This window comes from Diorhabda sublineata, chromosome 5, assembly GCF_026230105.1.
Source record: "Diorhabda sublineata isolate icDioSubl1.1 chromosome 5, icDioSubl1.1, whole genome shotgun sequence".
NCBI classification, from domain to species: Eukaryota; Metazoa; Arthropoda; class Insecta; order Coleoptera; family Chrysomelidae; genus Diorhabda; species Diorhabda sublineata.
In genome coordinates, this window is record NC_079478.1 from 11857297 (window position 1) to 11869345 (window position 12049).

Here is a 12049-nt window from a genome sequence, read left to right on the forward strand (position 1 = left end):
ACTTCATAATATAAGACAGCAAATATTTACACTATTAACTTTTTATTACAGAATATACCGCCAAAAGGGAACACATCTTTCAGTGTTGTATTTTTGGGCAGAGAAGAAGGCTTTATAGAAAGCGACTTATATATCCACACTTCTGAGGGATTTCTCAAATATAATGTAAGATATTATTATAAACAAAACTTCAGCAATTTATCATACAGACACTATTTTGTTTAATGTCAATAGAAAATTCACAAAACTAACATTTATGATAATAATAAATTTCCTGATATCACGAAAATTACTTTCAAATCTTTATATCGATATTAAGTCCATTAAGAGTGGTAATCACTATAATCTATAGTGATAGTTATTATAAGTTATTATAACAATAACCGTACTTAATTAAGCATTGAAATTCGTTAATCAGCTGAATCCGTCAAGGTTTTTTTCAATTTCAAAATATTTACAAGTATTAAATATCCTGAACTTGAAGCAAATTGGGATTTATTATGGAATTAATACTAGTAAGCACTCATTTTTTTTTATAATTGATTCATATTAAATGAAAAAAAATAACCATAAATATCTTAATATAGTTGATTATGAATTATAAATACATTTTCTAGTTTTTTATTTGCTAAATGGATCAATTTTCCAGTATCATTAGGTTTAACAAATTTTCTTGACCCAGTGGCACCCAGAAAAGAGAATTGGCTCAGTTATAATCATTAAGATGGTGATGCAGTATATTTTGAGATACAAGTCTTTTTAGGAAAATGATTTTAGTCATGTTTAAAGTATACACAACCTACATAAATACAAATTGGAATATGCCTTGGAAATAAAAAAGCTGTAGAATCAAATGGAATCAGAATACCATTCTAGAAATGAAGAAAAATGCCATCAAATGGTATATGAATGACAGAATTGGAATAGGAGTGTACTTAACCAGACCTAAACACTCTGAGAGCTTGGGCAATACATTAAGTATTTTTTGAGCAATGGAATTGGAAAATGTGTCCAGCTCAATCTACAAAGGAATTATAGCAAACAGGAGTTTATCATATTGTCCGATAGCCGAGCAACCATTAGAGCACTAAGTTTCAATATCTTAATATCCAAGCTATTTTGAGAATGCCTAAACAAATTGAATGAGCTAGATAAAAAGATTAAAGTTACTGGGCTGCAGAACAAACTGGAGTGGAAGGCAATGAAATAGCTGATAGACTTGCTTTAAGTAGGGATAATCCTTCATAGTTTCTTTTATGAAATCAGTTACAAAACCATGAAGAGAATGAGGATACTGAAAAAGAAGGTAGATATGAAAAAAAATCAGTTACTGGAATAATCTACAGATGTTGAGGCAGATACTCCTGGGAAACTATAACCATGTATCAACCTAGGCAAGAACAATATACAAATAGTAACAGGAATCTTGTTGGGGCCTCGTCAGCTCAATGGACACTTAAAGACTCTAGGTTTAGCAGAGAGTGCAACATGCAGTTTTTGTTTTGTATATCCTCATTCTCTGAAGTGTGAAAGACTACAGAATTTTAGAGTACTATACCTGGGAACCTATGAAATAGAAGACGCAAATTTTTGGCAGCTAGATCCATCCCACATCCTATCTTCCTAAATGAGTGGGATTAATAAATAAGCTATAAAGTATCCCCAGTTCCACAGCCATAAACACAATAGATCTCACTCTCAAAAAATTGATTTATCTCATCATCCATCATGAAATGTCTGCTCCAATTTCTCTAGTTTCGTGGCATCTCAAAGTATACAGATCGACCCTCGTATAATTATTTAGGTTACTTTATTTTTCTCTCACTATAATATGAACAAAATTTCCAGTTAATTGTCAATTTTTCTTTTTTATCTAATATAAATCCGTTTTTCAGGTACGTGCTGCTAGTACATTTAGCCATTATAGAATACGACCCATTGTTGGGGTCAAATTGCCATTAAATTCAAGTTTCGCACCATTAATTTATTTGCACAATCCTCATTTGGAACCCCTCCAAGTAAGTTTAGATTTTATAACTTTATTTAAAGTAGGTAATGGCTAGAGAAAGTTTATCTCTTCAAATAAAAAGTTGAAGAAAAATGTGAATCTGTTGATTAGATATCAAACTAAGAAAGTAAATTAACATCATATTATAAATATCATTAAGGTGGAAGTTTCTATATGAATACAAAGGTGTCAGTCGTTATAGTTATTATGGTAATACCAATTATTTAACAACAGATATTGAACTCTTGTACCCAAGAGAGTCTATATTGATTCACAACCATACCAGCATGTTTATGTTGTTCAGAGTACCAGATTACTGACAAAAGCTGCTTACGAAGCCAACTCCACTTAAAACTAAAAGTTTAACTATTTAGATGTATCAGTGTAATTTTTTTTCTGAATTTTTTTTCAGAAAAAATTTCCACAATACGTAAATAGGTTCTACCACAGTACTCACAATTACCTTTTCTGATTCGAGTTTCAATAACCAAGTTAAAGTCTTTAGAGACCGAATTTGCCCTACATATTTTCTGCAATAGGAGGTGCATTGGCATTGAAAATTTAGTATATGTATATATAAGACAACTTTCAAGCCCTAAAGACGATAACTTGGTTATCGAAATGCTCACCAAACAATGCAATTGTATTAATGTACTGCAAGAACCAGTTTGTCAGTATGAATGTCACCAGAAATTTCAACTTAGATTATAGTGAAGTGTATAAGGCACTTTTAATGAGAAAATTCCAATAATAATTATTTAATTTTTGGTTGGTTTCAATATATTCCAAACAATATGAAAGGGTTTTCACTTTTTTACAGATTGTAGAAATATACGGAAATGGAGGGGGATTTCATCTTGAACTGCCAAATGGAGAACCAGAAGGGTCAAATGACATATGGGAAATCGCTCCTCAAGAAACAAAAGCTATAATTAGGGTGATTTTACATGCTGAAAGGTTGCAGAATTATACTGCCTATGTCAGGTATCAATTTTTCTATTATAAGTATGCCACAGATACGTTTTTTCTTTATATTTATAGATTCCGAATAGTTTAGACTAATACTCATATATTTTGTAAAAATTATACACAACTTTTTTCATATTTTCATATTTCTAAATTAGTTATTCATATAGACATTAACCACCTATCAATTATTATTTAGACTTGTTACTTGGTGGTAGTGAATTCATAATTTAACCGTTACTGCTAACTATACCATAAAAAGTGTATATTTTAACACACAATTATCTTTATTATTTATTCCAATAGAAATTTGAGAATAAAGAATTTTTTTTAGGATACGATTGAATAAACCAAATCTGACACTGGTAGTTCCAGTGGAAGTGGAAGTTACAACTGATACAGAGATCGTGCACCCACGAGGTTACGTAGATTTAGGTTTAGGAGGTAGTTTGGATTTAGCCAGTGAGGTTAAACTGTGCCTTTCAAATCCTAACAAAAAACACGTAAGAGTCCATAGTGTTTCTACGACTTCCAAAGCAATCACAGTACAACATTATAATATCAGATTACCACCTGCTGTTGATACAGATGAACCTTCAGATCAATGCGTCGACATAGGGACGCTAACAGTCGACTGTAAGTATTAGTAAACTACTGCTGTGAGCATTAATCTTTATTATTAATAGTGTTACAATTAAATATGAGTTATTGTTCTTTCCTCTGTAACTTGGTCTTAACCTATATGATTACCCAGTTATAGAATCTACTAGTGTCTTTAAGTGTTCTAAAACGCTGAATTCCTCTAAAGAACTTACAAGAATATTCTAAGGCCTCAGATTGGCTATAACAGCAGTATATAACCGGAGGAAAAGCAAGTTACCACTCAGTAATTAGAAAAAACATTCAAAGTTTTCTAAACCTGGATTTAAGTTTGATTTGTCTTGTATTTTCACTTTTTTGTGTTTAATATATGGGCTATTTGTGTGGTTTTTATTTAGATTACCTCCAAAGTATAATATAATGATTTCTTCAGATAAGAATAATAGCGGTAATTATAGGCCACCATAAACTACTGTTTTGATATGCATTTTGAAGACTTTCCTTTAACCAAAACTGCACTTCAATGATTTTGATTTGGTTTTCGTCACAAACTTATTTTAACTAAATATTGTGAAGTATGAGATTCTTTCTAAGTATCAATATTCGTTCTTTCTGGATCAGGTATATTTTCTTATTTTATAGCCTTGTAATCATTTGTTCTACTGTCTTTTGTCTATTGCCATTACCGCTAATTCCTCTATTTGTTTCCCTCATTTCGTCTATCCCTTTCTTTCTTGGTCTCTTTCTTCAATTTCCAATGTCCATTACTTTTCTCGTTAATCTGTACTCACTCTTACAAAAATGTGCGTTCTTATAATGTAACTGTTTCTTCTGTAATGTGTTTTATTACTTTTCTAATGTGTTCGTTTTCAATCTCAATGGTCCAATTTTCTACTGGATATGTTATAGTTATTACAGCTATGACTTTTTTTAAATATCCATATCTATATGATTGGTTCCAGAATTCTTATGTAGGTATATCCTGTTAAAGAGGTTTGCATCTGTTTTTTTTCCTTTGGTCAAGATACTTCCAAGATATACATACTGTTACTCTTTCTGAAATATGATCATTATATTTTATTTTCTTTGCCCTTCAGTTTTTTCAAATTCTGGGAATTACACTCTCATTAGCTTTTGGATTTTATTCTTTAAATTTTTATACAAGATTGAAATTACATTTTTTAATCTAATTTCAGGGAAGACTGCATACGAAACCAAAGACTTTACAGGTAAAATAATAGTGAAATACAGGAACGGTAAAAATAAATCCGAAATACCGTATCATTTAACAGTTTTAAAGGGTGGATTAACTTACGATCCACTTACCACCTCCTATTTTATGAATGACAAGGCAGTAGATTTATCGTCGAGACTGTTCAAAGTTAAAAATGAATTTGAAGAATATATTTATATTTCTGATGTTATTTTTCCCCAAGATGCTCATTTGTATTTTAAGGTATTCTATCATTTTTATTAAAACATTTAATATTTATTGTTATGTTTTAAAAGGTTTCTTTTTATAAAAGTATTCACCTGCAAGGTTTTATGGAAAGGTTCTAGTTTAATATTGGTTTCTATTTTTTTTATTCATCAAGAAACATGAAACTTAAACAAACAACATCGTATTTACTGTAAAATTTCTTATTACTCAAAAATACCCAATAACTTTATTAGACGCACTGTATTTTTTAAATAATTTCATGTTTCTTAAGAATTTTTATTTAGTCATTGTATGTTTAAACTACAATATTATTAATTTTTATTTCGAAGATTTGTTGTAGACTACCTATTTGTATTTATTTTTAACATCTGGCAACACTGTGTTCACAATGTGATACATGAATGTAAACAAGTACAAACCTGTACATCTCGTCGGGTACGGGCGTGTTTCTGAGGCTTTATGGACTGCGATTGTTTGTTTAACAGTTTAATACTACTCAGTTATTTGTTTATTTTATATGTAGTGTTGGAAAAAAATAATTGGACTTTTTTCATTATGGGTAGAAAAGGCGATCTTTCGCCCCGTAAAAAAGCTGAAGTGAAGGAATGTGAAATATTTACAAACCGCGAAATTTCCCGAAGATTGAAGGTTTCTGAAGCTAGTGTACGACGCATAAAAAAGAAGATTGAGTCAGGAGAGGAATTAAGTCCAAAAAGAAAGAAAAGATGCGGTAGAAAACCAATTTTCACTCCACAGTCAGAGATGTTTGAAGAAAATTTATCTGGAAAACAGATTTGCTAACACAAAATGATAAAATCACAACTCCAGGATGCTAGCGTTAATGTTTCTGTAGGCTCTGTTTGAAGAAAATTGAAAGAGTAGATTTTAAGGCCTGTCGCCCCACCAGGAAACCCTAGTTAACAGCTACAATGAAAGCAAAGCTCCTGAAGTGGGCCAAACAATGGAAAGACAAAGATGTGGACTTCTGGAGATCGATAAGATATTGTAATTTAATCAAAAAATTACACATTCATATCATATTCAGTTAAATAAAGCAAAGAAACATAGAAGTTTGTATATTTTTTTCTACTTTTGACGGGTCTGCTTTAGTGACGAAAGCACATTCGAAATTTTGCAGAATAAAGCTCTATATGTGCGTCGATGATGTGGATAAAAGTTTCATCTTGACTGTGTCGTTCCAACGGTTAAACATCCCACCAAATTGATGATTTGGTCAGTCATCAGCGTGAAGGGCACTGGACGTCTGTACGTCGTAGAGGAATAATGAGACAAGATCAGTACAAAGAAGTATTACAAAATCACTTGATTCCGCAGCTGAGAGAATGGTTTCCAAATGAAGAACCACTCTCTTTCATGCAAGATGGAGCTCCCCGCCACATTCCTCGGTCCGTCAAAACTTTGTTGACAGAAGGAAAAAGAAGAAGAAAATTTGTGGGAGCTAATGAAAAGAGAAGTAGCTAGGGATATGATTACCAACAAACCCAGCTTTTAGAAAAGATTATTCATGTGTGGAATCTTCATCCTCAAATACAGGAGACAGTACAGTCTTGCATTGATAGCATGCCGCGCAGAATTAAAGCTTTTATAGCGGCTAAAGGTGGCTCAACTAAATATTGATTTTTTCACTTTTCTGTAAAATTTAATAAACATTTGATTTTCTAAATTAATGTTGTTTTATTTATGTTAAATTAATTGGTCATTTATTAGATAATAAAAAATAAAAAACAATGCAATTTAAAACAATAAAATGGTACCATATCACTGGGTAGTTAATATTTTACATGAAATCTTGCAGTACGTCTAATAATTTGGCCAGGGATATATTTTCATCTTCAACTGCTAATTTTATAACCATTCACTAATCAATTGAGCAGAGCCCTGCTGTAATTTTGAATTAAAAAACTTTGGAATGAAGAATGAATTACAGTTGGTTTTATTTTTAGATTCAAGACCTCTCTCCAAAAATATTGAAGCCTGGCGAAGAGGTGAATCTCTTTAATATTAAGTTGAAGAATAACATCAGATTGTCTGATTTACAACTACACTCTCATATTATTATAAAAACTAATATTTCTAGCGTACGAGTTCCATTATTAAGTTATAATGGGAAACTTCAAGTGGTAAGTCATAAATTAACTGTTTTTAGTAAAGAATCTTCCAAAATTACCCCAAGATTTAGATTGAATAGAAAATGCAGCTTTTAATGCTTACCTTCATTAATATATTTTTTGAATAATTGAAATAGGGCTCTTTATAAAGTTAACAAATTGGGCAAATGGCCCCTCAAGATTTTGCTGGCACATAAACATTTTTGTCAAAATTTTTCTGCATAACTGTGGCTAAAGTTCATTGATGCTGTGTAATTTTCTTCTGTTAAATTACACGATTTAAAGGAATAATTATGATCGCTGAAACGACCAGGGAATGTCTCATGTAGGAATGATTTGTCTCAGAGTGTAGGACATGTTATAACGTCTTGTTGAAGTCACCTATTGGCTACACCAGTATCATTTAATTTTAGCAGAAAGTATTGTATCATGTTACATTATCGAGAACCAGTGATAATTACCACTTTACCATTTTCATATAGATGAAAATGTATTATTAATCTTGTTCAGGAATTCCTTTCCCTGACTACAGTTATTGTGCTGTACTTCTTGCATTCATTGAATTTTTTGAGCAAGTTTACCTTAACGTTTTCTGCATTAATGTTATGATTGATAAGGATATGATTCTATTACTGGCAATGAAGTTCAATTTTTTATCTATCTTTAAATTAAGACATAATGAAATAAATGAATGAACTTTTTGCCTCTCGGTATTATTTCTTTTAATTTCTATTAATTCCATTCATCCATCCAGATTACATTGATATTTTGTATGTTAACTATCGGTGATGTTTATACTGAACATTACACCAATATTTTCGTTATTACCTTCAAAGTCCAAAGGTAAATTAAAACTTACTCAAGTTGTAAATATATACAAGGTGATAAACGATATTATCCTGCTCAGTTCAACTTTGGTATTCTCAGATGATCATTTGGTTATTGAAATAGTACTAAGCAATGTGTTCAGTAGTATGAATATTACTAAAAGTTCAAAAAATCCACCTTAAAGATTTTGTCATACTTTTTACATTACACATATAATATCCAGTACAAAAGAGTTTTAACAAATTGTTTATATTGTCTGAAAAAGATAGCTGAAGTTTCTTTGTCTTACATATTAATTCACATGCTTGAACGTATCATAGCATTTATTATGAACATATTTTATTTGTTTAATAAAATTTATATTTTTCAGCATTTACCTTTTAAAAGTAAAGATTACTCCTTGGACATCGGCCTTTTAGGCTTCAACTCACTCAAAGAAGTGTATTTTATGGTTGTGAACAATAATCCAGTTACATTGTATTTAAAACATGTTCATTCTTCCATTCCCATGACGCGGGCTGGTATCGTCGGCTGTGGATCAGGCGACCACAGACTCGTATTATTCCGTGATTCATTTGACAATCTATCTAAATGCGTAAGTTGATTTGTTTAAATGAATTTTGTTTTGAAGATAGACAGTTGCATCTCAAAAAACTAATTTTGATAACAAGAGTTTACTTTAATATATGCTAAAAGCGAAATATTGCTAAACAACATCTTTCTTCTTCTTTAACCGTCGCTACGGTCCTTTGAAAACCAGGGCCTTCTCAACAATCGACTGACAATCCTCTCTCTCCTGAGCCAAACTAACCATGATTTCGGTTAATTTGGATGTACTCTTTCCACAAACTCTTCATGTTGAATCTGACACACTTGATTTGGAATTAGGTATAAAGGTGCGTAGCTTTAAACAATGTAAGAGAAATGGGAAAGTATCTGATAGCAATAAATTAAGTTACCCACTGGAAAAGGCTTTCATTTTTCTCCCTATCGAATGCACACTCGTCAGTAGTTTTTTTTAATAAAAGCCAGTGAGCAGGTATAATTTTTTGGAGTGATCTTGTTTGGGAAGACACCACCAGAATGTTTCTCTTTTAATTTCCTTCTGAAACACTTTCTTATGGATAAGAACTCCGGGCCAATAAAATAAGCTTCTGCTCTTTTTCTGGCAAATATTAGTCTGTCAATTTTTTTCGATTCGTGTGTGATTAAGAACCCAGACTGCAGATACTATTATCATCAAGTTTTCTCTGGCACTGTCAAGTTAGGTTTAAGTCGATGACATTGAAGCTCAGGGCTTTGATAGATACTTGATTATCATAATAAATCATTGTGTTGTATTTATAATTGTTTTTTTTAAGTTCATTCATCCTTAAGAAGTTCCCCTAGGATATCTGGCACAATCCACAAATATACAGTTCCTATGGTGGATTTTGAACCGTCTATACCATTTAATCATACTTCTTTCTTGGCAAGCTTCCGATGACCTACATAATGCCAAAAGCTTCTGTCAAATAAAAAATGCAAACTGGCCTTTACCTCTCTCGCCAAAGCATACTTATCATCTTTGATCATTTCTACGAATATAAATGATCGCTAGATATGTTAACTAAGAGCATACTTGCGGCTACCACGATGCTCACATTGGTAAAACGGTCTTTTCCTCGGCATGCAGGGCTTTTTCAAGGTGGAGTCTGGATTGTTCGAATGCCATACATGAATCAAAACATGCTCTTAATAGGTTTAGACGTCACAAAACACAAGAAAATCTTATTTTACATAAAAGGCTTAAAGCTAAAGCTAAATTTATTGTCAAGCAAAGTAAGAAATCTGCTTGGCAAAGTTATACTTCATCCCTTACCCACCCATATCAAAATTCCTTCTTTATTATCTAACGATCTGCTTATCACCGACAACCAAAAAATCTCTGACACATTCGCACAACACTTCGAAGAAAATTTCAGCATCCATAATCCGGCATCTGATTTTCATAACTCGCATATTCAGCCCTCCTCCACACTCCAGCTAAATCCTCTCGATATTGCGTCTGTCAATTTAAATGAACTAAAATTCGCGGTATCGTCCTGCAAAAATTCTGCTACCGGTCCTGATGATGTCCTGTATGTATTTCTCAAAACTATCCGACTCGTCCCTCTCCCAGCTCCTTGACATCTATAACATTATTTGGAATACTCACCAGTTCCCTGATACATGGCCCAACTCTATAATCATTCCAATTAAAAAAGCAGGTAAATCCACATTATCCCACAAGTCTTTCCGTCCAATCTCACTCATTTGCACTACTTGTAAACTCCTTGAAAAAATAATAATCAATAGAAGACTCCAATGGTTCATTGAAAAATACAAACTTATTCCCGACGCACAATTGGGTTTTCGACAACCTTGTTCTCTTGCAAACAAATATCTCCTTTGCATTAAATAACCATCAGGACGACATCCAGAAGTGCAATACTGAATAAACTTACTCAATACAATCTACATGGTAACATATTATCATTCATCCATAATTTCCTAACTGATAGAATTTTCAGGGTTTTGCCTCAAACGGTAAGCTCTCCTTTCCTCATCCACAAAATACTGGCATTCCTTAAGGTTCAGTATTAAGCTCTACTTTATTTATCCTCACAATAAATGAGTTATGTGACAACTTCCCGTCTCCCGTAAAATATGTCCTTTACGCTGATGACCTAATCATTTATTGCCATGGTATATACGCAATAAATCTACTACAAGAGAGATCTCCCTACCTAGGATTATCATATCATCCATGCTGATAAAATTCTCTCAAAGAACATCACACTTCACCAAGAACATTCACTCACCTCAAATTTTCTTTGTTAACCTATTGTGAATCAGTGCAAAATCCTTGATATGACTTTTGATTCTCGACTCAACTGAAATCACCATATTCACAATGTAAAAGGCATTTGCTGAGGCTGAACATATTTAAAACTCTTGGCAGCCACCTTCAATGGGGCTCCAACGAAACTATACTGCCAAGAGTTTACAGAGCTCTCATACGCTTAAAGCTTGACTATGGTTGTTTTATTTATATGTCCGCTTCCTAGTCTAAAACTGACTTATTGAACTCTGTACACAACACCGCTCTTCGCCTTTGCCTTGATGCCTTTCGTTCAAACCCCACCGTTAGTGTCAATGTTGAAACTTATGAGCCTCCACTATCCTTAAGACGATAATCTCTTCTCCTGTCATATGCTGCTAAACTATCTTCTAATCCTGTCCATTCGCTACTTACCACCACTTCCGTACCTACTAACTCACGAACAATTGTAAACTCAATCTCTCAATTGCTCGCACCTCTACTACAAAATACCAACCTCTCGTTGAACTTTCCACTTTCTTTGTTCTCTTCTTCCCCTTGGATAAAAAATATTCCCATAGTAGATACCTCACTAACCATCTACAATAAACACAAATCCCCTAGCGTTCTTGTAGAAAAAGCATTCTTGGAAATTCCGCATAAAAAATCCTTCGACCTAATTCTATATACGGATGCTTTCAAAACTGTATACGGTGTGGGTTGCGTAGTCACTACAAACCACGAACTCATTGCTCTTGATATAACAATCTCTCTCATCTGGCTTCCATCGCACACTGGAATTGCTGGAAACGAATCTGCCGATCGCCATGCCAAAGAAACCACAAAGAATCATCCTGAAATCCCAGTTTAGCTGGTCAATGATCTGAAGATTAACTTCAAACACCTCATTAAAAAATCTTGGCGCGATACATCGAGCAAGAGTACTAAAGCACTACATCACATCCACTCATCTACTTCTCACATTTCCCTAAACTTTTTGAATAGGAGAGAAGCTGTGACAATAAGAAGACTTCGCATCAAACACACGAAACTTCCTCACGGCTATTGGATGTCGTCAGAAAGTCGTTCTGTCTGCCGAACTTGTCAAGTTCCTGTGACTGTTAAGCACATCCTCACCGACTGCAGAGAATATTCTACCGCATATCAACAGTTTCATATGAAACCAACTTCAAGGAGACACTTAACTGCCCGACGGAAATAATGAAAATCGTGGA

The 12049-nt window shown here is 33.0% G+C and overlaps 1 protein-coding gene across 1 annotated transcript in view; it reads left to right on the forward strand.

Annotated features, from left to right (window-relative positions):
- The window catches only part of LOC130443950 (transmembrane protein 131), a 29993-nt gene that overhangs the window by 11802 nt on the left and 6142 nt on the right, over positions 1–12049 (forward strand). Inside the window, exons 5-11 of the mRNA XM_056778862.1 lie at positions 52–165; positions 1896–2018; positions 2829–2992; positions 3309–3610; positions 4771–5030; positions 6980–7156; positions 8343–8567. Coding sequence (XP_056634840.1) covers positions 52–165; positions 1896–2018; positions 2829–2992; positions 3309–3610; positions 4771–5030; positions 6980–7156; positions 8343–8567 — 1365 coding nt within the window. The remainder of the gene's footprint in view (positions 1–51; positions 166–1895; positions 2019–2828; positions 2993–3308; positions 3611–4770; positions 5031–6979; positions 7157–8342; positions 8568–12049) is intronic.